The sequence below is a fragment of the Prunus mume genome, linkage group LG6, assembly GCF_029339155.1.
Source record: "Prunus mume cultivar Tortuosa linkage group LG6, ASM2933915v1, whole genome shotgun sequence".
NCBI lineage: Eukaryota > Viridiplantae > Streptophyta > Magnoliopsida > Rosales > Rosaceae > Prunus > Prunus mume.
In genome coordinates, this window is record NC_142703.1 from 19,455,292 (window position 1) to 19,480,963 (window position 25,672).

The 25,672-nt window shown below is 38.1% G+C and overlaps 3 protein-coding genes and 1 pseudogene across 4 annotated transcripts; 2 read left to right on the top strand and 2 right to left on the bottom strand.

Moving 5' to 3' along the window:
- Positions 1 to 5,506: 5,506 nt before the first annotated feature.
- Positions 5,507 to 7,279, top strand: LOC107881486 (disease resistance protein Roq1-like; annotated as a pseudogene). The gene is made up of 2 exons (XR_016128148.1): positions 5,507 to 6,119; positions 6,210 to 7,279. The product of XR_016128148.1 is annotated as a disease resistance protein Roq1-like (transcript).
- LOC103335845 (disease resistance protein RPP2B) lies at positions 7,149 to 9,004 on the top strand. The gene is made up of 3 exons (XM_089055184.1): positions 7,149 to 7,290; positions 7,413 to 8,127; positions 8,242 to 9,004. Exons 2-3 carry the CDS (start codon positions 7,993 to 7,995, stop codon positions 8,767 to 8,769), a joined length of 663 nt encoding a protein of 220 aa, XP_088911310.1. The 5' UTR covers positions 7,149 to 7,290; positions 7,413 to 7,992; the 3' UTR covers positions 8,770 to 9,004.
- Positions 9,005 to 22,722: 13,718 nt separating this feature from the next.
- On the bottom strand, positions 22,723 to 23,502 carry LOC148916356 (auxin-induced protein 15A-like). The gene has a single exon (XM_089055191.1). It carries the CDS (start codon positions 23,382 to 23,384, stop codon positions 23,112 to 23,114), a length of 273 nt encoding a protein of 90 aa, XP_088911317.1. The 5' UTR covers positions 23,385 to 23,502; the 3' UTR covers positions 22,723 to 23,111.
- A 1,211-nt stretch (positions 23,503 to 24,713) lies between these two features.
- Positions 24,714 to 25,397, bottom strand: LOC103335826 (auxin-induced protein 15A-like). The gene has a single exon (XM_016795376.2). It carries the CDS (start codon positions 25,358 to 25,360, stop codon positions 25,088 to 25,090), a length of 273 nt encoding a protein of 90 aa, XP_016650862.2. The 5' UTR covers positions 25,361 to 25,397; the 3' UTR covers positions 24,714 to 25,087.
- Between the last annotated feature and the right edge of the window lie 275 nt (positions 25,398 to 25,672).

Consider the following 25,672-nt stretch of genomic DNA (forward strand, 5'->3'; position numbering starts at 1 on the left):
CAACAGAGGGCAGCCCCGAAACCAGTCCCAGAATCCGTATGCTAAGCCCATGACGGACATATGTTACCGTTGCTAAAAACTGTGGCATCGTTCTAATGTTTGTCCAGAAGCGAAGCAGGCCAACTTTATCGAAGAAGCCGATGAAGATGAGGAAACGATGAAGTCGGAAAAGATGATTATGTAGGGGCTGAATTTGCAGTTGAGGAAGGAATGGAGAAGATTACCTTGGTTTTGCAGAGAGTTCTTTTGGCACCAAAGGAGGAAGGGCAGCGTCATAGTATTTTTCGTTCCCTCTGCTCAATCAAAAACAAGGTATGTGATGTAATCGTCGACAATGGAAGTTGCGAGAATTTCGTGTCAAAGAAATTGGTGGAGTATTTGCAGTTATCTACGGAGCCTCATGTCAGCCCTTACTCACTAGGTTGGGTTAAAAAGGCCCTTCGGTTCGTGTAGCTGAGACTTGCCGAGTGCCACTGTCAATTGGTAAGCATTACAGAGATGAAATATTATGTGATGTTATTGACATGGATGCATGCCATATTTTGTTAGGGCGACCTTGGCAATTTGATGTGGATGCAACTTTCAAGGGACGAGATAATGTAATTCTGTTCTCTTGGAACAACCGGAAAATTGCAATGGCAACCACACAGCCCGCAAAGCAATCTGTTGAGCCCAAGACGAGGAGTTCTAGTTTTCTAACCCTAATTCACAGCGAGGGAGTTGAACGAGGTCATGTCAAAGAAGCGGAGTGTTTTGTCCCTTGGTGTTGAAGGGGTTGTTGAAAATTGGCGGAGGAGAAGGTGACATTCCACAAGATGTGCAGCAGATTTTGAATCAATTTCAGGAACTACTTTCTGAAAATCTGCCAAACGCAGCTGCCTCCTATGCGGGACATACAAGACCGAATTGACTTGGTGCCCGGAGCTAGCCTTCCGAATCTGCCCCATTATCGGATGAGCCCCAAGGAGAATGACATCCTGAGAGAACAGATTGAAGAATTACTGCGGAAAGGATTTATCCGGGAGAGTTTGAGTCCTGCGCACATTCCTGTTTGCTTGGTTCCAAAGAAAGACAAAACTTGGCGAATGTGTGTTGATAGCCGGGCAATCAACAAGATAATCAAGTACAGGTTTCCCATTCCACGGTTAGAAGATATGCTGGATGTTCTTAGCGGCTCAAGGGTGTTTTCTAAGATAAATTTGCGGAGCGGATACCACCAGATTCGCATACGACACTGGAGACGAATGGAAAACAGCGTTCAAGAGCAAGGACGGATTATTTGAATGGTTGGTGATGCCATTCGGATTGTCAAATGCACCTAGCACTTTCATGCGGCTCATGAATCAGGTAGATGACGAAGATCAAGGCAATCCTTGACTCCAAAGACAGTCAAGTTCAAGCTTCCATGGCTTGGCCACCTTTATAGAAGATTTGTGAAGCATTTTAGCACCGCTGTCGCATCTATCACAGAATGTTTGAAGAAGGGCCGGTTCAGCTGGGGAGAGGAGCAAGAGAAAAGCTTTGCAGAAATAAAAGAAAAGCTTTGCACCGCACCGTTCTAGCTCTTCCAAACTTTGAGAAAGTTTTCGAAGTTGAATGTGATGCTGTGGGAGTCGGAGCAGTGCTCTCACAAGACAAGCGGCCAATTGCGTTCTTTTCGAAAAGTTGAGCGATGCACGTCAAAAGTGGAGTACTTATGACCAAGAGTTCTATGCGGTTGTTCGAGCTTTGAAGCAATGGGAGCACTATCTTATCCAGAAGGAATTTGTTTTGTTTACAGATCATCAAGCGTTGAAGTATATTAACAGCCAGAAAAATATTGATAAAATGCATGCTAGATGGATGACTTTTTGCAGAAATTTTCGTTCGTTATCAAGCATACTTCCGGCAAAACCAATCGTGTGGCGATACTATTTAGTAGGAGAGCTTCATTATTAGTCACGCTGACTCAAGAAGTTGTGGGGTTTGAATGTCCGAAGGAATTATATGCAGGTGACGATGATTTCCGGGAAATTTGGAGTAAGTGCACTAATCAAGAGCCAATGGCAGATTACTTTCTCAATGAAGGTTATTTGTTCAAAGGCAACCAGTGTGTATTCCAGTTTCTTCTTTGAGGGAGAAGCTCATTCGGGACTTGCATGGTGGAGGGTTGAGTGGCCACCTAGGCCGTGACAAAACAATTGCATTGTTGGAGGAGAGATTTTACTGGCCACAGCTCAAACGTGATGTTGGAACTATTGTGCGCAAGTGCTACATTTGTCAAACTTGAAGGGCAGGTACAAAACACTGGATTATATATGCCATTACCAGTTCCTAACGATATTTGGCAGGATCTTGCTATGGATTTTGTCCTCGGATTGCCCCGAACACAAAGGGGAGTGGACTCTGTATTTGTGGTGGTCGATCGGTTCTCAAAAATGGCGCATTTCATAGCCTGCAAAAAGACTGCTGATGCATCAAATATAGCCAAACTATTTTTCAGGGAGGTTGTTCGCTTGCATGGGGTTCCTACATCCATTACATCTAATCGTGACACCAAGTTCTTGAGTCATTTTTGGGTCACTTTGTGGAGACTGTTTGGGACTACTTTGAATCGTAGCAGCACTTGCCCATCCCCAAACTGATGGCGACTGAGGTTACAAACCGGACATTGGGCAATATAGTGCGAAGCGTCTGTGGAGAGAAGCCGAAACAATGGGATTATGCATTACCGCAGGTGGAGTTTGCATACAACAGTGCAGTCCATAGCGCTACTGGGAAGTCTCCATTTTCCATTGTTTATCTGCTATACCTAACCATGTTGTAGATTTGGTGAAACTGCCTAGAGGCCAGACAAACCAGTATGGCAAAAAATTTGTGAGGAAGTGGTAGCCGTTCGAGATGAGGTCAAGCGAAACTTGAGCAAACAAATGCTAAGTACAAAGGCTGCTGCGGATAGGCATCGACGTGTTAAAGTGTTTCAAGAAGGCGATTCTGTCATGATATTTCGAGGAAGGAGAGGTTTCCAGTTGGCACTTACAGCAAGCTTAAACCGAAGAAATATGGTCCTTACAAAGTGCTCAAACGGATCAATGATAATGCCTATGTTATTGAGTTACCGGATTCCATGGGAATTTCCAATATTTTTAATGTTGCAGATTTATATGAGTTCCGTGAAGATGAGGTTCTTTATCCAGATCATAACTCGGGGTCGAGTTCTTGGAGGTGGAAGGACTGATGTAGAACAAATAGAGATTTAATCGCGGTTGAGCAAGAAAAGGGACGTGGTGAGTCGTTTGGCCTTTCAAAACTGCATTCGAAGTTCGAAGTTAATTCCAAATAAATTCTGTTTTTCCGTTTCGGAGTTACATAGTTAATTCCCAAAATAAATTCTATTTTTTCAGTTTCGAGTTACGTAGTTAAGTCTCCGAATTAATTATGTTGTTCAGTTTTATTTGTAATAACTCCCCTAGCAGTTACAAGGGTTGAGAGTTGTGTATTTAGACGGGTTCGTCTAACGTTTTGGCAGTTCAGATTTTAATCAAATTAATCAAAGAGAGTTTCTCTTAATTTCTGGTGGATTCCAGTTTCCTTGTTACTCAAGGTTTTCGTTTGAAACCTTATTTGCTTGTGCTGCGTCAATGCATATTTGGTGTGTTTCTTAATATATATTGTTTTGTCGAACCCTTTTATCATATTAAATAGGTGTCCAAGAGCAAAGGACCCATTAGTGTAGTGGTTTGGAGTAAATGCTCCCCCCACGATAGGTCTTATTAGGCCCCGTTTGGGATTACTTTTTTTCGCCAAAAAACTACTTTACTTTAAAGTTAAGCAGTTTAAGGTGTTTGATAAAAATAAAATAGGGAGTTTCACTAAAACACCCAAAATGGGAGTTGAAATTATAAAAAAACCCAAGCACTATTTAAACATATAAACACACCCAAAACCCATCATTACACACACTCAAAACCCATTTATAAACACACCCAAAAAGTTGACTTTGGAGTTGATTTTGGGTGTGTTTCTATGTTTAAATAGTGCTTGGGTTTTTTTATAAATACATGTCTAGAATTGGGTTTATTTATAAATTTGTAAATAAAATATTCAAATTATTTTAAAAGCGTGGCCTTTTGACCTTTTAAAAGCGTGCTCTAGGTTGCTTTTAAAGTGCTTTCAAAAGAAGCAGAGATGAACTTTTAGAATTTTTATAATTCCCAAAATACCATCATTCATTTTAAAAAATGACACCACCTCCACTTCCACATCCAACTCCACCACTTGCACCACCACATTCACCACCACCACCACCACCACATCCTTCTCCTCCTCATCCTCTGCCAATACCATCACAACCACCACCTCCTCTACCATGTCCACCTCCACCTCCACCTCCACCACCACCACCACCACCACCACAACCACCTCCTCCTCCTCCAAAACCTCCACAACCACCACCATGCTACCGCTACCACCACCACCACCACCACCTCCACAATCGCCATCCCCACCACCACCACTACCACAACCACCAACTCCATCTTCATCACCACCACTACCTCCACTCTATCACTACCATTACCACCACACGATTAGTACATAACACTTTTAACATCATGTATATTTTAGTCATTATTCACAATTACAATAATTTTATATAAAAATTTACCAAACGGTTTTTACTATGCTTTTTGTACTAACAGCACTTTAAAAATATTATTTATCAAACATGGAGCTGCTTTACTTTACAGCTAATTATTTTCAAAGCACAGTGAGAAGCAACTTTTTAAAAAGTGACAGCAATCCCAAACTGGGCCTTAGGTTTGAGTCCTAGCATCAGTGTAGTGTGTGTAAGTTTAATATATTATCACCCCTTTTAATAGGAAATGTCAAAAAAAAAAAAAAAAAAAAGCTGTCAAATGTTAGGAGTTAAATATAAAAGCTAGAAATCATCAAGTGCCCATATTAGAAATGACAGAAACACGTTAGTGTTAGCAAATATGAAGGTGGATGACAATAGATTCCAAATAACTTATAATACTAGCACTCATCATATATTTTATATGGCAACATATTTCAAATTTGGGTTTTTTCATAGTAGTTGAAGAACATATATACGGGCTTTTGGGAGGAAAAAAATTGTATAGGTTAAGTTCCTTATAAATCCAGGCTAAGTTCCATAACTTTTCAGTGTGGGACAAACACTCTTAACAGTTTGTTGTAAGTGTATAGAAGGATAGGAAAATAAGATAACAATAGAAACAAAGTATTTTTAGATTTGAGAAGAATAGGCATAGCCTTATAGAGATCTCTTGACTTTAAGCTTCTTGCTCGGGTTGGGTAGCTCTCTGGCTTTTTTTTGTGGTCGAAATGTATAGCTCTTTGGCTACTCTACGCTTAATTGGAACAACTACATGCCTATTTATAGGCACCTACAATAGTGTTCCACCGACTTAGTATCTAAGATATTTTGCTACTCATAGCCGACATTTCTCATCCAGTTTTAGGCTTTAAGTTTAACTTCCTAGAATTTTGTGGAGACTTTCTGGTCTCTCATTTCTCGTTATTTGCATATTTTTATGATTACATATAGCCCTCAGGCCCGTGTATGCATGATTGACTTGTAAGTTTGCAGGTTTTGGATAGCGATATGGCGTCTTCTTCTTCTCCTCCTTTTGCTGCCCCCCTCCAAGAAAAATATGACGTGTTTCTTAATTTCAGAGGTGAGGACACGCGCGATAATTTTACCAGCTTTCTTCACGCTGCTTTACTGCGGAAGAAAATTGAGACCTACATGGATTACGAACTGGAGAAAGGAGACGACATTGAACCTGCCCTTCTGGAAGCAATCGAGAAATCGAAAATTGCAGTTGTCATTTTCTCAAAAGACTATGCTTCTTCCTCATGGTGTTTAAAAGAACTTGTGCATATACTGGGATGCAGGGAGCGACATGGACAGATTGTTATACCCATTTTTTATGGCATAGATCCATCACATGTACGAAAACAACAGGGAACTTATGCACTTGAAGGTCGTCAACTTAAGAAACGTTTTAAGGGAATACAGATGAGGTGAAAAACTGGAGGGCTGCTTTAGAGGAAGCAGCCAATATGTGTGGGTTTCATGATTCAAGCAAAATAGGGTAGCCAACTCTCTAAATTGTATCAATTTCTACTTGTTATCATTTGATTCATACTTACTATTGTTTGTCTTTCATAATGATATTTTCCAGGACAGAGGCTGATTTTGTTGAGGAAGTTGTTCAAGATATTTTGACCAAATTGAATCGTGAATCATCAAGTGATTTAAGGGGTCTAGTTGGAATTGAAAAGAAAATTGAGAAAATTGAGTCGTTATTATGCTTGGATTCACGAGGTGTTTGCTGTGTAGGTATTTGGGGCATGGGTGGTATTGGCAAGACCACCCTTGCTGATGCTGTATTTCAGCGACTCTCTTCTAAATTTGAAGCTTCTTGTTTTCTTAAAAATGTGAGGGAGAACTCAGAAGAAAGAGATGGAATATATAAATTGCGTAATAAACTTCTTCGTGAGATATTAAGGGACAAAGATCTGAATATCGACACTCTGTCTATAGCACCTACTACTCGAAATAGGCTCACGCGTACCAAGGTGCTCATTGTTCTTGATGATGTGAATGCTCCAGAACAACTAGAAGTTCTTGTTGGTTGTCATGATCGGTTTTGCCAAGGAAGTCGAATCATTATAACTGCTAGAGATAAAGGCCTACTTGAGCACAAAGTTGACCATGATAAGATATACAATGTTGAGGGATTAAGTTCAGATGAAGCTCTTCAGCTCTTTCACTCGCAGGCTTTCAGAAATAAGTCTCCAACAATAGAGCATGCTGAGTTGTCAAGAAAGGTCGTAGATTATGTTAACGCCATTCCATTAGCTCCCTTATTCCTTGGTTGCAAGAGCAAACAAGATTGGCAAGATCAACTGAACAAGTTGAAATGATTTCCAAGCGAAGAAATCTGGAAAGTGTTGAGAGTAAGTTACAATGGATTAGAAGAAAATGAGAAGGAGATATTTCTTGATATAGTATGTTTTCATAATAACTATGGAAGGGAGTATGTAAAAGAGTTCTTAGATAGTCGTGGTTTCTGTGGGGAATTCGGGATCAAAGTTCTCATTGATAGGTCTATGATATCAATTTATGAAGAAAGCAACTGGATAGAGATGCATGATTTGTTGCAAGAAATGGGTAGGGCAATTGCTCACAAACAATGTGTTGAAGAGAGCAGTAGGTTGTTCATTGCAGAGGATGTCCATAAAGTATTGACAAATAACCAGGTAGGTATTTTAATTATGTTATATTCACATTTACAATAAACAAGTTAGATTCCTACAAATGTAATTTTGATTAAACTTTTGGTATATTAATTGACCTTTTATACTTTGCACTTGATTGTCAGAGAGCTGCAACTGTTCAAGCCATATCCATTGACTGGTCTGAGCTACACTTGAGACATGCAAACTTCCAAAAGATGGATCAATTGAGATGGCTACATGTCCGTTATCCTTGGTGGGAAAGGTGCACATTAATGGATTCTCTTGATCTTCCCAATTCTCTTAGTTATCTTTACTGGCAGAAATATCCTATGAAATCTTTGCCATCAAACTTTTCTGCTCAAAATCTTGTAGAGCTTCATATGCCCTTATGCCAAGTTACTGGGGCACAACTTTGGAATAAAGACCAGGTATACAAGAAATCTAAGCAGGACCTTAATTAAGAGCATACCTGCAAGCATTGAACAAGCTCCTCAGCTGTCTCGCCTGAGCCTGATTGGTTGCAAGAAGCTTAAATCTTTACCAGAGCTTCCCCCATTGCTGCAATGTCTTCAAGCACATGGCTGCACGTCACTGAAGACAGTGTCGAGTTCAAGCACTCTACTCACACAATGTTGGGATGAATATATATTCTCTCTAGGGCTTCATGAGAAACATATATTTTCCAGTTGCCCAAATTTGGATCAGAATGCACGAAGATACATAATGGCTGATGCACAGCTCAGAATTATGCGAATGGCAACTGCGTCGTCAAATTTTAAAGGCGAAAAAATTGAACAAGCATCATATCATTCGGATGATTCAGATTATTCCAATGACTATATAGATGAATTAGATAAGGTCTCTCTCTCTCTCTCTCTCTCTCTCTCTCTCTACCTCAAGCACACACTGTCTGTCACACTCACTTCTGCGCTGCTTTTCTTTTCACGAGTTTAATAAACTATCATGGTACAGGAAAATTTTGGGAGGAGATCTTTCGTTGCCATTAAATGTTCCGGGAATGAAATTCCAAATTGGTTCAGCCATCAAAGTGAGGGATCTTCAATAAATATGCAGCTTTCTCCTGATTGGTTTAGCACAGATTTCTTGGGTTTCGCCCTCTCTCTTGCATTGGAAAACTGTGATGCAGAAAATCAAATGAAGATTGAGTGCAAATACAACTTCAAAGCTAGTAATGGTGAAAGCCATGAAATCAACCATCCTTTGTATAATCCGTTTATGTATGGAAGCCATTTCCAAGATTCCCATCAGGTGTTTGTGTGGTATAATAATAATGTCTTTGAAGAAGTTGTAGAGGAAGCTCGGAGCCCCACTGCGTTTTACGAACTTATTACTGAGGTCTCTGTTGACTTTAAAGTACTGCAATTTTCCTACGAATCCCTTCTGGAGGAGGAGGAGGAGGAGGAGCTGGAGGTGGAACAGTGTGGGATCTGTTTGTTGTATGCCAAAGATGCTGAGATCATAAAGCAGAGGGCTTTGTAGATCAAGCGGTTATCAACGTTCATCCCTAAATTCAAATTTTCTTTTTCTTTGAGCTGTTGCTGAAGATACTTTTGAGTTTGTTAGGCTTAGGGACGGCCTCTCCATCACCAATGTTGCTTTTTGGTGCAAGATAAGCATTGTGGCTTGGCTGAGTATGCTGTTCAGTTTGTCACGCCCAATGTAAGCCATGTAATTTTCTTCATTCTTAATCATAGACGGGAAATTGGGCGCTGTTTGCATTTCTTAAATGAATTACGTTTTTGTATCAACAACACCATAAACCAATTACAAAATATTGAAATTTTGGAGGTAGAGAAAACTGGAGATGAAGAAAGCAGGGCAGTCGTTGGATTCCATGCCTAGAACACGTACTGAACAAGATTTAAAAATAAAATATAAAAGTTACAAAAGAAGAGTCGGGAGAAATTGGAGAAAACGAAAGAGAAAGTAAAGCCTGAAGACGTTGTAATGCACGAAATAACGTGATAAAAATACGCTGACTATTATGCTTACATACATTAACCTTGACAGCAGTTATATAACCGTGATATGCTGAAACTGACCAGGAATCCTTCTAAAACGATTTCTGGTCCAGCTTGGGAACAACAAGAGTAGCATTCAAGATATAATAAGCTGCAACAACAGCGTCAGTTATCTGTAACAGAATCAGGAAAGGAAGCATCAGACGCTGAATCAGCAGCAAAAAGCATGATTACAAGCCAATCTTATCCCTCATGGAATTGAAAAGTTTCAAAGTCCTATCAACAATCCACAATTAGACCAAAAGCCAAAAGTACCGATTCGAATGTGTGTTTTCACATCAGCAGCCAAAAGCCAAAAGCCTAATAATTAAAATTAAATTCTCCTATAAATTCATCACAGATCATAGAATCGATTCAATTAAGATAAACTAGAAAGCTTATCCATTAGATAGAAAGGAAAAAAAGTGCAGAAATGAAATTAATAATATCTAATATACTTCACTTGCAAAGTTATCAGCGGCATTGCTGCAACAAAATCATAATGGAAAATAAATTCTACACAAATCAACATCTTGTATTGGGTTGGACCTCCATTAATTGGAGTGGGGAAATCAACACTCTAAATTAACTATCGTAGCCGTTTCATCCAAGTTCGACCCCTCTGCACACGCAAATCAAAAATGGCTTCTATTCAATTTTGAGAATAAGAAAGAAAAGAATAAATGAGAAGATGGAAGTTGAAGAAGAAGAAGGAAGGAAATGGTCTCGAGCTAAAGTGCGGCACCATGCGAATGATCTGTGATATATATATATATATATATATATATATATATACGCCGCTGATGAATAAAAATATGAGCATATCTGAGTCAAACAATATGGGTAGAATATTTTTTAGGTTGTATTTCATTCTCCAAACAAAAGTATTTATAGTACAAGGATGTAACCCTAATAGGGTCAAACTAGGAAACAAGATAAAATCCTAATTACACAATATCTGTACAAAAGGAAAGAAATATAATCCTAATAAACTAGGAAATAAATATCCTAATTAAGCTAGGATCTCGCTAACACTCCCCCTCAAGTTGGAGCAAAGATGTCATGCATGCCCAACTTGTCAAGCGAGTTGAGAAAGACCGTAGTAGACATAGCTTTCGTAAGAACATCTGCCATTTGATATTCGGATTATATAAATGGAAAAGAAATAATTTCAGCATCCAACTTCTCTTTAACAAAATGTCGATCAACCTCAACGTGCTTTGTACGATCATGTTGCACAGGGTTATGCGCAATTGCAATTGCAGCTTTATTATCACAATACAAATCTATGGGTTTCTGAGGTCCAAACCCAAGATCTCTCGACAATCTTCTCAACCATAGTAACTTGCACACACCTTGAGCCATCCCACGGTATCCGGCCTCGGCACTAGACCTAGACACCACTTTTTGCTTTTTACTCCTCCAAGTAACAAGATTACCACCAACAAATGTGAAATACTCAGACGTAGAATGTTTATCAGTGACTGAACCAGCCCAATCAGCATCCCTATACCCTTCCACATATGTATAACCATACTTGCAAAATATTAACTCCTTTTCCAGGAGTTACTTTCAGATACCTCAAAAGACGCATCACAACACCCATATGATGCTCACTAGGAGAATGCATAAACTGACTCACTACACTCATTGTATATGCAATATCAGGATGTGTATGAGATAAATAAATCAATTTCCCCACAAGTCGTTGATAACACTTTTTATCTGTAGGGACTTGATCAGGATACAACCCCAACTTATGATTCTGTTCACTAAGGGTATCAATTGGTTTACAATCCAACATTCCAGTCTCTGCAAGTAAATCCAAAATATACTTTCTTTGAGACAGAAAGATACCATGTTTAGATCTGGCAACTTCAATCCCAAGAAAGTACTTCAAATCACCTAATGACTTCATCTCAAACTCGGAAGCCGGATACTTCTGAAGATTTTGCATTTCTGCTTGATCATCTCCAGTCATAATCATATCATCAACATAAATAATTAAAGCTATCAATTTACCTTTATGACTCTTTAGAAATAAAGTATGGTCTGAGTTACTTTACACATCCCCAAATTTTTTCATAGATGCTGCAAATCTCCCAAACCACGCTCTTAGAGACTGCTTCAATCCATATAAAGACTTCCGCAGTTTACACACAACATCCTCCTTAGAGGTTACAGGAATACCAGGAGGGAGATCCATGTAAATCTTCTCTTTGAGGTCACCATGTAGAAACGCATTTTTGATATCGAATTGTAATAAGGGCCAGTCGCGGTTAGCAGCCAGGGACAATAGTACACGTACAATATTGAGCTTTGCCACTAGAGCAAAGGTCTCCAAATAATCCACTCCATAGGTCTGAGTATAACCCTTTGCTACCAATCTAGCCTTGTACCGGTCAATGGAACCATCAGCTTTATGCTTCAAAGTAAACACCCATCTGCATCCAACAACTTTCTTCCCTCGTGGCAAATGAACTAAATCCCATGTTTTATTCTTATTCAATGCATCCATTTCAACATTCATGGCATCCATCCATTTTGGGTTAGATAAAGCATCCTGCAGCTTAGTTGGCACACATACATTAGATAATTGACACAAATATGATGCACATGACTTAGACAAATGATGAGTTGACACATAATGGCTAATGGGATATTTAGACTTTGCATGTATATCAGGAGAATATTGTACTTTAGGTTTTCCACGAGTGGTTTGTGGGGGTAACTGATAAATTGACACAAATAGATCATTAGAAATTACCTCACTTGATTCACTATCACGAGTAGATTGGGGCACTGGCGAGGGGGGTATTGCATCGAACTCCTCCGTACAAGAATCACTGTCATTATTTTCAGATACAGCGATCGGTCACTTGCTTCAGTGTGACTGGTCATTTTGACACTGAGAGCACCTGCTTCATCTCCAGATATGGGCGATCGGTCGAGTTCCAAAGGGCGATCAGTCGTTTCTTCACAGAGACCACAAGTTTCATCTTGGATATGGGTGGCCGGTCACTTGCTTCAGTGCGACAGATCGTTTCCTTCCCGAGAGTAGTATCTTTAAACACATCATTCTCCAATCCAAAACTCTCCAATTCACTCCTCTTCTCCCCCTAAATTGGTGAGGAAGGGAGAGACATAATAAGGCACTTCTTCATGGAAAGTCACGTCCAAAGTAACATGCACCTTCTGGGTAGGTGGATGATAGCACTTATAACCCTTCTGAGTAGAAGAATAACCAATAAAAATACATCGCATAACATAAATATTAAGTTTACTCTGTTGATGAGAGTAGACATGAACATAGGCAACACACCCAAAAACTTTAAGGGCAACTTGGAGACTGAGACAGGGAAGACATGGTCACCAAACACATCATGTGCAGTCTTGAAATCAAGAACCTGGCTAAGAGTATGATTAATCAAATAGGCAGCAGATAAAACAACATGCCCCCAAAGATGATAGGGAACAGACATATCCAACATAAGGGAGCGAGCAACTTCAAGTAACTGACGATTCTTGCGTTCAGACACACCATTCTGCTAAGGAGTAAATGGGGTTGTCGTTTAGTGAATAATACCTTGAGCATAGAAGAAAGATGCCAAAGTGTTATTCACATATTCGCCTCCGTTATCAGTCCGGAATACTTTGACCCGAGCATGAAACTGAGTAAATACCATAGTACAGAACTCTAGAAGGATGGAAGCAACATCAGTTTATTTTTCAGCTAGAAAACCCAAGTGAGTCGGGTACAATCATCAATAAATGTAACGAACCAAAGAAATTCGTTCAAAGTAACGCGAGCTAGACCCCACACATCAGAATGCACTAAATCAAAAGGCTTGGAAGCTTTACTGTCACTCAAAGGAAACACAGTGCGATGACTCTTAGCCAAAATACATGTCTCACACTTAAAACTGGACTCATCACAAGAGCGGAATAAATATGGAAATAGATGCTTAAGGTAGCCAAATGACGACGATGCCACAACCAAATTTGTTGTTTGTCTTTGACATTGCAACTTTGAATAGTATTAACGACACGATCACGAATTGGTGTAGAAGGCAATGTCAAATAATATAACCCCCCCTATCCGTTTACCATGCCCAATCGTCTCGTGAGTCTTGAGATTCTGAAAAGAGTAATGCATAGGATAGAAAGTAGCAGAAACATTGAGTGTCTCAAGTAATCAACCAACAGATACCAAGTTATAATGGATATTGGGAACTAGTAATGCACGAGACAAGGACAGAGTAAGAGTGAGAGAGATTGTGCCCTCACCAGTAATTGGAGAGGGCAAGCCATTAGCACTAGTTATGTATGGGTCACATGTGTTATTAGACAACTCATCAAAAAATTTAGTATCATAAGTCATATGATCAGAAGCACCAATGTCAATTATCCAAGTATTGGAGCCAGTACCTTGAATAGAATCAGAAACACACAAATTTACAGGGCAGCACCAATAATGGAGTTATCACCCATGATTGCAGCAAAAACTCAATAGATCACGGCAGAGTATACAACGGAACACAGCAGAGACACAAATACGGCAGATGCACGAAGACAACAGAGTACATAGCGAAACACAGCAAAGACACAAATACAGCAGATGCACGAAGACAGGAATGACACAAACACAGTAGAGGCACGAACATTACAACACAACACACAAACCCAGGAGGGCACACACGGCACAGGTAGAGAAAAAAAAAATGGGGATAGAACATGGGTAGGCACAACACACAGGTCACCAGAAAAGTTGGCTCTGATACCAAGTCAAACAATATGGGTAGAATATTTTTCAAGTTGTATTTCATTCTCCAAAAGAAAGTATTTACAGTACAAGGATGTAACCGTAATATGGTCAAACTAGGAAACAAGATAAAATCCTAATTAAACAATATCTGTACAAAAGGAAAGAAATATAATCCTAATAAACTAGGAAATAAATATCCTAATTAAGTTAGGATCTCGCTAACAATTTGGCCTAGATTGTTTAACATGGTATAAGAGCCTAGGTTTTCTTGTGACCTATGCTTGCGTTCTCCTTACAATTTAAGTTAATTAAAAATATTTAAATAAAATATCTAAAATAAGAATAAAAACAAAAGAAATTAAATAAAGTCACAAAATATTAGGTGAATCAAGTGGCAGGAAAAATAGGAGAGCTAGCACATTAGTCCATGAATACACATAGTCATGTGTGTTGGAGAATTAAACCAAATATGCATCATTATTGCATTCAAGAAGTTTCAATATGTTGAGCCTGTTCTTATTCTATGATTTAATAAGTTCATGTATTAATGAATTGAATAAATTGTCAGTTTTATGAGTTAGTTGGTTGATGAAGAGTCTTAGATATAAGAGTGGGTTAATCAGTTATGATAAGAGAAGTCTTTAAATAGGTCCTTTATCATTGTTATTTGTGTGATAGTGCTGAATTATAATGAAAGAGCCTATTCTTCTAAGATACTAGTGTCCATTTATTTTATTTCTCTTCCTCCTTCAAATTGGCATCAGAGCCTAGTTGAAACACTTTCAATATGGCAAATACAAATTCAAGCAACGGGCACAATTTGGCTTCACTTATTCCTCGATTCAACGGTGACAACTATGATTATTGGAGCAACAATGTGAAGGTGTTGTTAAAATCCATGGAGTTGTGGAATATGGTTGAAGATGGCTATGAGGAATCTGAAAATGAATTTGCACTCAGTCAAGCACAAGGAAATGCATTGAAGGAAAATCGAAAGAATGATAGTAAGGCCCTTTTCCACATATATCAAACAATTGAGATGTGAGTGTATGAGAGAATTTCCAAAGACGGAAATGCAAAGGAAGCATGGGAAAAAATTCAGACGACCTATCAAGGCAAACAAAGTGTGAAGAAGGTTCGACTCCAAAATTTGAGGAGAGAATTTGAGAAGTTGGAGATGCCAGAAAGTGAAAGCATTGAAAAGTATTTCACAAAGGTTACAACAATTGTTAACCTAATGTCGTCAAATGGAGAGATTTTGGAAGATGCAAGAATTGTTGAAAAACTCCTTCATAATTTACCATCGAAATTTGATTATGTTGTGGCTGCCATTGAAGAGTCAAATGACATTTCTGCTCTTTCCCTAAAAGATTTGCAAGGAAAATTGGAGGCCCATGAAATCAAAATAAATTTGAGGAATCCTCCTCCCACACAATCGAATCGCTTGAAAATCTATTTGCTTGACTGATGTAGAACAAATGGCTGAATGGATTGAAGAAGAACTGGAGCAAAGAAGGGAAAAAGGACGTAGCATGAATTTATAGATTTGGCGTCCGAGCTCTGATTGGGTTGCATAATACATTCCAAAAGTGCATTTAAAAGTTGTATTCAATTTACATGCTTTTCGTTTCTTTTCTGTTACGTTTTCAATAACTCCCTAGGCAGCCCAATGGGTGAGCACGTTGTATTTAATTAGTTGTCATGCTTGGTTGAGATCATCTCAACTTTTATCAAATAATTCAAAGAGAATTTTCTCTCTAATTTCCTGGTGGATTCCAAATTATTGTCTTTAGGATTTTCGCTTGAAAATCTATTTTCTTGTGTTGCGTCAAGTGGTATCAGAGTGGGTCTCTCCTGTCTCGGTATTGGCTTATCATGGGTGATCGTGAAACTGCTGTCCCAATTACTCGAGCGGATTTGGACGCTCAAAACGTGCAAATCGAAAATTTAGCCAATTAACTTGGGGAGATGCGTGAGTTGTTGTTACAAGCTATTGGTGGCAACAATAGAAGAGAAGACAGAGATATACAACACCACATTGATTTGGTACCTGGGGCTAGTCTACCAAATTTGCCACATTATAGCATGAGCCCTAAGGAGAACGACATCCTAAGAGAGCATATTGAAGAGTTGTTACAGAAGGGTTTTATCATGGAGAGCTTGAGCCCTTGTGCGGTTCCAGTCCTTCTTGTTCCAAAGAAAGATCAGTCATGGCGTATGTGTGTTGATAGTCGAGCAATCAACAAGATTACAATAAAATACAGATTTCTCATTCCGCGATTGGAAGACATGTTGGATGTGCTCGAAGGCTCTAGGGTGTTTTCCAAAATAGATTTGCGCAACGGATACCACCAAATTCGCATCAGGCCAGGTGACGAGTGGAAAATAACATTTAAGAGCAAGGAAGGGTTATACGAATGGCTAGTGATGTTGTTCGGATTGTCAAATGCACCTAGCACCTTCATGAGACTTATGAATCAGGTTCTTCGACCATTTATAGGCTCTTTTGTCGTGGTTTATTTTGATGATATTTTAATTTACAGCACCTCAAAAGAAGAGCATCTCGTTCATTTGAGACAAGTCTTAGGAGTTTTGAAAGAAAATAAGCTATATGTGAATTTGAAAAAATGTACTTTTTGCACAAATAAGCTACTGTTTTTGGGTATTGTGGTTTGTGAGAATGGTATCCAGGTGGATGATGAGAAGATCAAAGCAATTCTTGATTGGCCAACTCCAAAACAGTCTCTGAAGTTTGAAGCTTCAATGGTTTGGCCACTTTTTACAGGAGGGTTGTGAGGCATTTCAGTTCCATTGTCACACCTATTACTGATTGTTTGAAGAAGGGCAGGTTCAATTAGGGAGAAGAGCAAGAAATTTTTTTTTGCTCTTATGAAAGAAAAACTTTGTACCGCTCTAGTTCTAACTCTTCCAAATTTTGAAAAGGTGTTCGAAGTTGAATGTGATGCCAGTGGCATGAGAGTGGGAACTGTGCTTTCTCAAGGCAAGAGACCAATTGCTTTCTTTTCTGAAAAGTTGAGTGACACTCGTCAAAAGTGGAGTACTTATGACTAAGAATTTTATGCTGTTGTTCGGGCTTTGAAACAATGGGAGCACTATCTTATTCAAAAGGAATTTGTTTTGTTTACAGATCATCAAGCCTTGAAGTATATTAACAGCCAGAAACATATTGATAAAATGCATGCCAGATGGGTAACTTTTTTGCAGAAATTTTCATTCGTTATCAAGCACACTTCTGGCACCTCAAATCGTGTGGCTGACACGTTGAGTAGAAGAGCTTCTTTGTTAGTTACTCTTACTCAAGAAATTGTGGGGTTCGAGTGTTTGAAGAGATTTATATGAAGATGATGATGATTTCAAGGAAATATGAGCTAAATGTGCTAATCATGAGCCAATGGCAGATTTCTTTCTTAATGAAGAGTATTTGTTCAAGGGCAACCAGTTATGCATTCTTGTTTCCTCCTTAAGGGAGAAGCTCATTCGGGATTTGCACAAAGGAGGGTTGAGTGGCCACTTAGGCCGCTATAAAACAATAGCAGGATTAGAAAAAAGATTTTATTGGCCATAGTTGAAGTGTGATGTTGGAACAATTGTGGTCAAATGTTATATTTGTCAGGTTTCAAAGGGACAGGTACAAAACACTGGATTATACATGCATTTACCAATTCCTAATGATATGTGGCAGGATCTTGCTATGAATTTTGTCCTTGGTTTGCCTCGAACTCAGAGTGGTGTGGATTCAGTTTTTGTGGTGGTTGATTGATTCTCAAAAATGGCGCATTTCATCGCCTGCAAGAAGACTGCTGATGCATCTAGTATAGCCAAGCTGTTTTTTAGGGAGGTTGTTCACTTGCATGGAGTACCTACATCTACAACTTCTAACCATGACATAAAAATTTTGAGCCATTTTTGGATCACTTTGTGGAGAATGTTTGGAACTGCTTTGAACCTTAGTAGCACTGCCCATCCTCAAACCGACGGCCAGACTAAGGTTACCAATCAAACATTGGGAAATATGGTGCGAAGCATTTGTTGAGAGAAGCCGAAGCAATGGGATTATGCACTGCCACAGGTGGAGTTTGCATATAACAGTGTAGTTCATAATGCAACAGGAAAGTCACCGTTTTCCATTGTTCATACCGATGTGCCTAATCATGTTGTAGATTTGGTGAAGCTTCCTAAAGGCCAGAAAACCATATTGCAGAGGGAAAATTGGCTGAAGAAGTGGTGGCTGTTCATGATGAAGTGAAGCAAAAACTTGAACAAGCTAATGATAAGTATCTGAAAGTGGTTCTGTAATGCTGTTCCCTGTTGGTACATGATGAAGTGAAAATGGTCCTTATTGTTGAAAAGAATCAATGACAATTCAATTGAATTTCTAGATTCATGGGATTTCCAATACTTTTTAATGGTTGATTTGTAAGTTTCGTGAGATGAAACCTTTTATCCTGATAAACTTGGGGTCGAGTCTTCGGATGGAGGGGGACTTGAAACAAATGTATGGATTGAAGAAGATCTGAAGAAGGGAAAAAGGACGTTGAATTTACAGTTTGGCGTTCGAGCTCTGATTGGGTCACATAATACGTTCCAAAAGTGCATTTAAAATTGACTACAAGCTTTCGTCTTTTCTTTACTTTCAATAACTCCCCAGTCCAATGTAGAACATGTGTAGAGAAGAGAGCATTTAACCAGTTAACAAGGAGAAGGAAAGAATTGATTTCTTTTTTAATGTTTGCTGACTTTTTTTATATGTTTGATCAAAATCTACGGAAATAAACTAGAACTTTTAAAGGAACAAATTCAGTTCTGGGATTCAAATTTTGATATCCAACTTAAAATGTAATGAGTTACTCCTGAAATTGGGCGGTTGACCCGAAAGGTTGCCAAATAAAATTACATAGTATTTTATTAATACATAGGATTAAACTTGCAAGCATGGTTTTTGGAACCTGGCATGTGTGCATATATATAGATGGAAGGAAATCGAAAACTCATAAAAATTATGCAAAGCTGTTAGCTTACTAGGTCTCATGTAAGTCATCCTTGGAGCCCGATAATAATGTGGAAAAAGACATTCACTTTTTGTTTACCCTCAACAAACTCATGATTTCAAGCCGAAATCAATGCTCAGTAATTATGTCTAGTATATCTTTCCAAGCATAGATTTGCTTTTTCCGTAGGAATGTTTTTGCGATTCCCCACTCCACCCCCATTATCAAATTTTTTTATACTTAGACAACATGGAAAAAAGAGTCTTAGGTACAAATAAACAAACCCTTCTGAAAAACAGGACAGATAAGTATCTGAATGGCTTGTGATGAAAAATTAATCTGGATAAAAGTCATTTGAGATCTGAGTTGGTAAAGGAGACATTTCTCTCTTCTTTCTGTGTATGTGTAGAGTGTCACAACAGGAACTATAAACAAATTTTGTGAGTGACGGATGGCATGGGCGAATATCCGTTTAATCCAGCCCGTTATTTTTCCCTCCATCAAGCCGCAATCCAAATTATGGGGCTTCCGCAGGAATTCGCTAACAAAAAGTGGAAATCTCAATTATTACAATATTAGTAACTAAAAATATAAAATACAAAAATATTATATATATATATATATTATGCAAAAATGTCTTGACAACGAAAAAAAGGCCGATTGGCACGTGCAAAGTAGGTTGTCACTTATTATTTTATTTTTATCGTAAACCATAATATAAACTAAATCAAGAAAATACACTAAAAATTATAACATTAACACAATCCCTAACTACTTGAGGTTGGAATTATAACATTAACACAATCCCGAACTTGCAAGTGGCAACTTCCTTTTTAAAAGAAAGGGCTATTTTACATATATACGCACACTTCAAACCTAATGCACTGTTCTTGGGGAGGTACATTCTGTTGAAGAATACACACAGTCCCACATCGGAAACTTAACAAAATAGAAAGTCTCATATAATGAATGAAGTCCACTCCTAATAACATCGAGGCCTTTTGTATAAAACGCTCACACCTACTAAACATGTAGTTAAGTTGGGTACAATATTGATGTTGCTAGTGATGTGTCAAGAGTTAGTCCCTCTAAAATCTTAACACACGCGCGGGGGTTTTAAAATTAGAAATGCCCTTTAAATAATGTTTTAAATTTTATCACGTAAAAGTAAATGACAATCAATTCGGATTACTCCTATAATTTAAAGTACGTATACATTTTCTTGGCTAGCAATATAATACACAGAATAAATTATTCCTTAAAGAAAAATAAATAGTTAATGGGAATGGCTGATAAATAAATTTATGTTTTTACGCGTATGCTGGGGATTTAGAGTTTCTACTAATCCCCATCTATTCTTGAAGGAATGTTCGGCTCTGTAGGGGAGTCTCACTGTCTTTAAAGCTATTGAAAGAGTTTTACTCTTTCTCCGGCTAACCGGAATACTAAGACTTTCTACCATTCGACTCCTGTAAAGGGGAGCCTCACTATCTTTCAAAGACTTTCTACCGTTCGGCTCCTGTAAAGGGGAGCCTCACTATCTTTAAGGGTTAAAAGGTTTAGGATCAACCTGCTAGACAATAATTCCATAAACACCTAGCGGAGACGGTGACAACCTAAATAGGAAGATTACAACTCCGAGACATTCCAATAGAAAAACAAATTCTATGAAAATTCATGAATCAAAAAACACTAAACATAAATGTGAATTCGTGAATCAATAGAAGAGGCATGGTCTATTTGTTTCATCGTATAATCCATGCATGGACCTTTTTTTTTTTTTTTTTTACGGTTTGAATTACATTTTCTATAGATATCTATCAATCCATATCTCTTTCTTGGAAAATTTATGAGTCCACCACTGTATATAACTACTCCTGAAGATAGCCCTAACATAGATGGAATTGACATTTCTGAATCAAGCCATGTCAATATCCATGACTCTATAATTTCAACAGGTAGTAATTTGGATCTTATATTTTTTTCATTTTCTTTCACTTGTAAATTAATTAGTATTATTACCGTGAACTCCTTGATATACATATGTATTATTTGGATATATAATTAACTTTTGTGGGATTTGTTTGTGTTGCTATCAATACAGCTCATCGGAATATCATCACCAACATCACATGCGGGCAAGGTCATGGAATTAGGTTCGTACGCAGTTTGAATTTTGGAAGAAAAAAAGTTCGGGAGACCACATTATTATACCACATTAAATGATTAGTATATAATACCAGTACCCTAGTATCGTACAATATATCAAGCTGTTTTTTTTTTCTTTCTATTTTCTAACTCTTGAACTCTCCTCTCTTGATCTCCACCCTCCCTTACCCACTTAGGTTAACCCTATGTTACGGTAAAGAAACTAATGGGAGGTGTGGTTAATTTCTAACTTCTGCATACAGCGTGGGGAGCCTAGGTGAAAATGGAGTTTATGCCACAGGTGAAGACGTATACGTGCGAAATTGTAGTTCCAATGGTACCAAAAATGGGTGCTAGAATTAGACATAGGAGGTAACGACTAGATACGTCAAAACTTTTTGTTGTCGTTTTTCTTTTAATTTTATTTGGTGAAATAGTAACATTGATGTTGACACTTGCTATCTTACCCAATTAGAGTTACCTCTCATGAATCTTGAGTCTAAAATTTATATGTTCCAATAGCCATCTAAGGCTTATAACCTCAATAAATACAAATTAAAAGCAAATAATTTATTTTTGTTAAAACTTACCTTTCATTTTGTATTTTTCAGGGCGGTTTTGGGTATACTAGAAAGATATAATTTGAGCAAATTAAATTGATAGCAGCTAAAAATCCTATTATCATTGACCAACACTACTGTAATGGCAAACATGACAGTAAAAAATGGGTGAATTTTCACAATTTATAATTAATATTAACAAAGATTTACACGATGAAATAGAGCTAGTTTGATTTAATTTCTAATTATTATTATTTTGTTTTAAAATGTCATATGTACATACCGTGGCTTCCAAGGAACCTCTGGAAATGAGCAAGCCATAGTATTTGATTGCTCTGAGAATCCAGGTTGTCTCAACATTGTTATGGACCAAGTCAACATCACTTCAGCAATTACTTGGAAAGCAAATTTTTGCATCTTGCACACCTATGCATAAATAGTCCATCCACATTCTTACTAGAAAAATATTTATTCGTAGTTTTATACGTCTTTTAATCAAGATTTGTACGTTAATTCAATGAGCAATGAGCATTGTAATTGGCTTTTGTGATATTTCTGACATAAAAAGAGAAATTTATCTTTCGACCAAAAAAAAAAAAAAAGAGGAAAAATTTATCTGTACTACAGTTTAGAAACTTAACTTGGAATTCGAATTTCAAAATCTGGGTTTTCTTCAATTCTTAATTTTGATGTTGGGTTTAATCAGAAATTTTGATTTCTCTTTGGGTGAATGTTTAGTACTTTGATTGGTTTGAATTGGGATAGAGTGACTTATAGAAAATGTTTTTCTGAAATTGGTTTGATTGGGCACTAATTTTCATTACTAAGTGACTTCATCTCCTAAGTCAATTGTGTGTAAGTCAGTTGACCCTGGTGATTACTTACATTACTTGGTTGCAGAAAGATCATAACAAATTGAAAGATGAACAATAGAACTGTAAGAATTTCAGTTAAACGAAAATAATCCTTTCAATTTGCCTTGCAGAGCAACCAAGTACATGAGGTTGACAATGGCTAGTCATGTCATCTTTCAAATTCAAAATAAATCACTATCATTGTGGACAAATTTAATAACGCCAGTGATGATTTATCAGCTAGGGCTGGCCATTTTGATCCTCAGCTCACAAGCGGTTTGTTGTTCTAGCCAACGAATTGTGAAAGGTCTTTGTCATCGTTGGATGCAATAAGAGGATGATCAGTCCAAGCCCCTTCTTCAGTTCAGCCTGAGTTAATAGCAATTCCTGGAAGATGCCTTGGTTGAAAACTGGGATCCAAAGGTTTTTTCGATCTAGACAAGTAACACCAATACAGCTGCAGCCATTGGTGTCAAGAATGTTGCTCACACACCAAAGCGAGAGGTGAGATCAAGGAAGGCTTCTTCACTGCAGGGGATTGTAATACCACCCATTGGATGATCGTATCCAAACTCTTCTTCCACTTGACTTAATAAATCTTGGAAAGAGGACTGATTCAAGTATGATAGTGGAATCACAAACCGCTTCTTCTGACTCTCCCCAACATAGACTGCAAAATAGCCTTTAGGGACATCTAAGGACTTCGATGGTACTTGGGTTTTCTTAGCATGTATGGTACCAGGCAACCGGAAACCCATATTTCAAGATTTCTATATGAACACAAAGAAGGAAGATTTCAAATGAATTGAGAAACTGAAAAGGCTTTGATAAGATATGTTTGGGAATAGAAGACTTGTGGTGCTTTGTTCCTGATCTGATCATATGTATATATAGATGAAGTGGTAGCGTGAAGACTATCTGTTATATAAAAAGATTGGTCAAGAATCACTGGAATGGACCCATGTTAGAGACATTAGCTCATGGAATTTCACATGGACTTGTCGTCCAACCAATCAAGAAAAACTCACGAGTCAATGCCCATTCTAAACAAACACCATATCCCACCTTAGTAGGTTATGAGACCAACAAGAGAAATTAAACACTCATATAGATTACGTTCGATCCAATTAAGTACATTAACTTGCTAGACAAACACTCACGCAGAGGATTCTGTGCTGGATGCGCATGTCTTGCATTCTGCATTTTTGATATCTGCAGAATATGGTAGCTATCTAAACAGTGATCTAGCCTCTGCTTTTCCATGCATGCATTTGTGGCCTCTATCCATAAGTAGCTCGGATCGTCATCATGGTTTGGGAGACATACTCACTTAAAGGGTCACCTGCTTCTAGTCTTCCAAATCATCATGTAGAATTTGGTAGTGATGGACCTGCTTAGCTAAAAACAAAAGCTAAATTTACTTCAATAAACCAATCTGGAAATCAGATCCAAGTTTGCCTAGTTGTGAATAGGAAAAGTCTCTAATTTAACTCAGCTGCATCAGCATGCTAACACCTCTTAATACAGGGAGAAATTAGTGCCCATATATCCAACTTTATACCTGATTAGTCTTTTGATAAGAAGCAAGCCTTGCCTAATTTACCCAATTACCAAACTTCAGACAACAAAGCTACTGAGGAATCACACATTTATTGCTATTTTTTCCTCTATTTTGTTTCACTAAACTCTGCTACTTGTCCCTTAGCTCTAAGTGGCATTGGGATAAGGTGGGAAACTGGTAGCTGGATATCGTAGGTTCAATTTTTATCGTTTGTATTAAAAAAAAGGCTGCGATTCACCAACACATAATAATGTAAGGCAGAGGGACCGATATTCACAAACTACTTTGCCAAAGACAAACGATCACAAGGTGACTAATCCCATTGATAGTTGGTCTAATTAACTTGATTTAGTGGATGACAAAATTTTAATATTTGACTTTTATGAGAGTGGAACGTTAACATGTTCTAACCATTGATTAGTGCTTTTTATTGAGAATTTGAAGCTCGGAGACTTAATCTGCTGCCTATGGTGATTATTTACATTTCTTGGTTGCCAGAAGAAAGTAATAAAATGAAAAATATCAATGAAAGAAAGAACTGTAAGCACTTCATATTAATGTGTCAAGTATTTTGATCTCAATTTTCCTTGCAGGACAATTAGATACATGGGGTTGACATAAAGAATCTTGAAAGTCAGTGCTGCTGGCTGGCTTTTTTTTTTCCTCAGCTCGCAAGCAGTTTGAAGTTCTAACCCGTGAATTACTGAAGGATATCATCATATCATTCAGTTGATTCTCAATCCAAGACCTTCCTTGAATTCAGCCAGTTTTAGCGTCTCCTGAAGGATGCGTTGGCAGCGAATTTCGACCCAAAATTTATCTGTGAGAGAATTAATTGGCCCTTGTACAGCTGCAGCCAAAGGAGTCAGCATTGTGTCTATGGAGAATTTGAGCCTGGGCTCATACACCAAAGCTAGAGGTGAGATCAAGGAAAGTGTTTTCACTGCAGGGGATTGTGATAGCACCCATTGGATGATCATACCCGAATTCATCTTCAGCTCGAGTTAACAAATCTTGAAATGACGGTTGGTTCAAGTATGATACTGGAATCACAAACCGCTTCTTTTCACCCTCCCCAACATAGACTGCAAAGTAGCCTTTAGGAACATCCAAGGACTTTGAAGGTACTTTGTTTTTCTTAGCATGTACAATGCCAGGCAACCGGAAGCCCATTGTTTTGAAATTTCTCAATAACAAGACCAAAAAGGAAGATTTCCTAAATGAAGGGAGTGAGAAAGCTCCCCAATGATAAGATATTCTTAGGAATAGAAACACTTGTGTTGCTTCGCTCTTGAATCTGAGCATGTGTGTGTTTTTATAGATGAAATGGTGTGGGGAAGACCATCTTTTACGTTAAATGATTGGTGAAGAATCACCACAATGGACCCCGGTGAGAGACATTAGCTCATGGAATATCACATGGACTTGTGTTCCAACTCATGAAGGAAAAATCATGTGGCAATACTCAACAAACATCATGCCCCG

Excerpts from the sequence above, each read along its gene's own strand:
- LOC103335845 (XM_089055184.1), top strand. The coding sequence starts at position 7,993 with ATGGCTGATGCACAGCTCAGAATTATGCGAATGGCAACTGCGTCGTCA. Across the intron at positions 8,128-8,241 it reads ATATAGATGAATTAGATAAG|GAAAATTTTGGGAGGAGATC; the intron begins GTCTCTCTCTCT and ends ATCATGGTACAG.
- LOC148916356 (XM_089055191.1), bottom strand. The coding sequence starts at position 23,384 with ATGGGTTTCCGGTTGCCTGGTACCATACATGCTAAGAAAACCCAAGTA.
- LOC103335826 (XM_016795376.2), bottom strand. The coding sequence starts at position 25,360 with ATGGGCTTCCGGTTGCCTGGCATTGTACATGCTAAGAAAAACAAAGTA.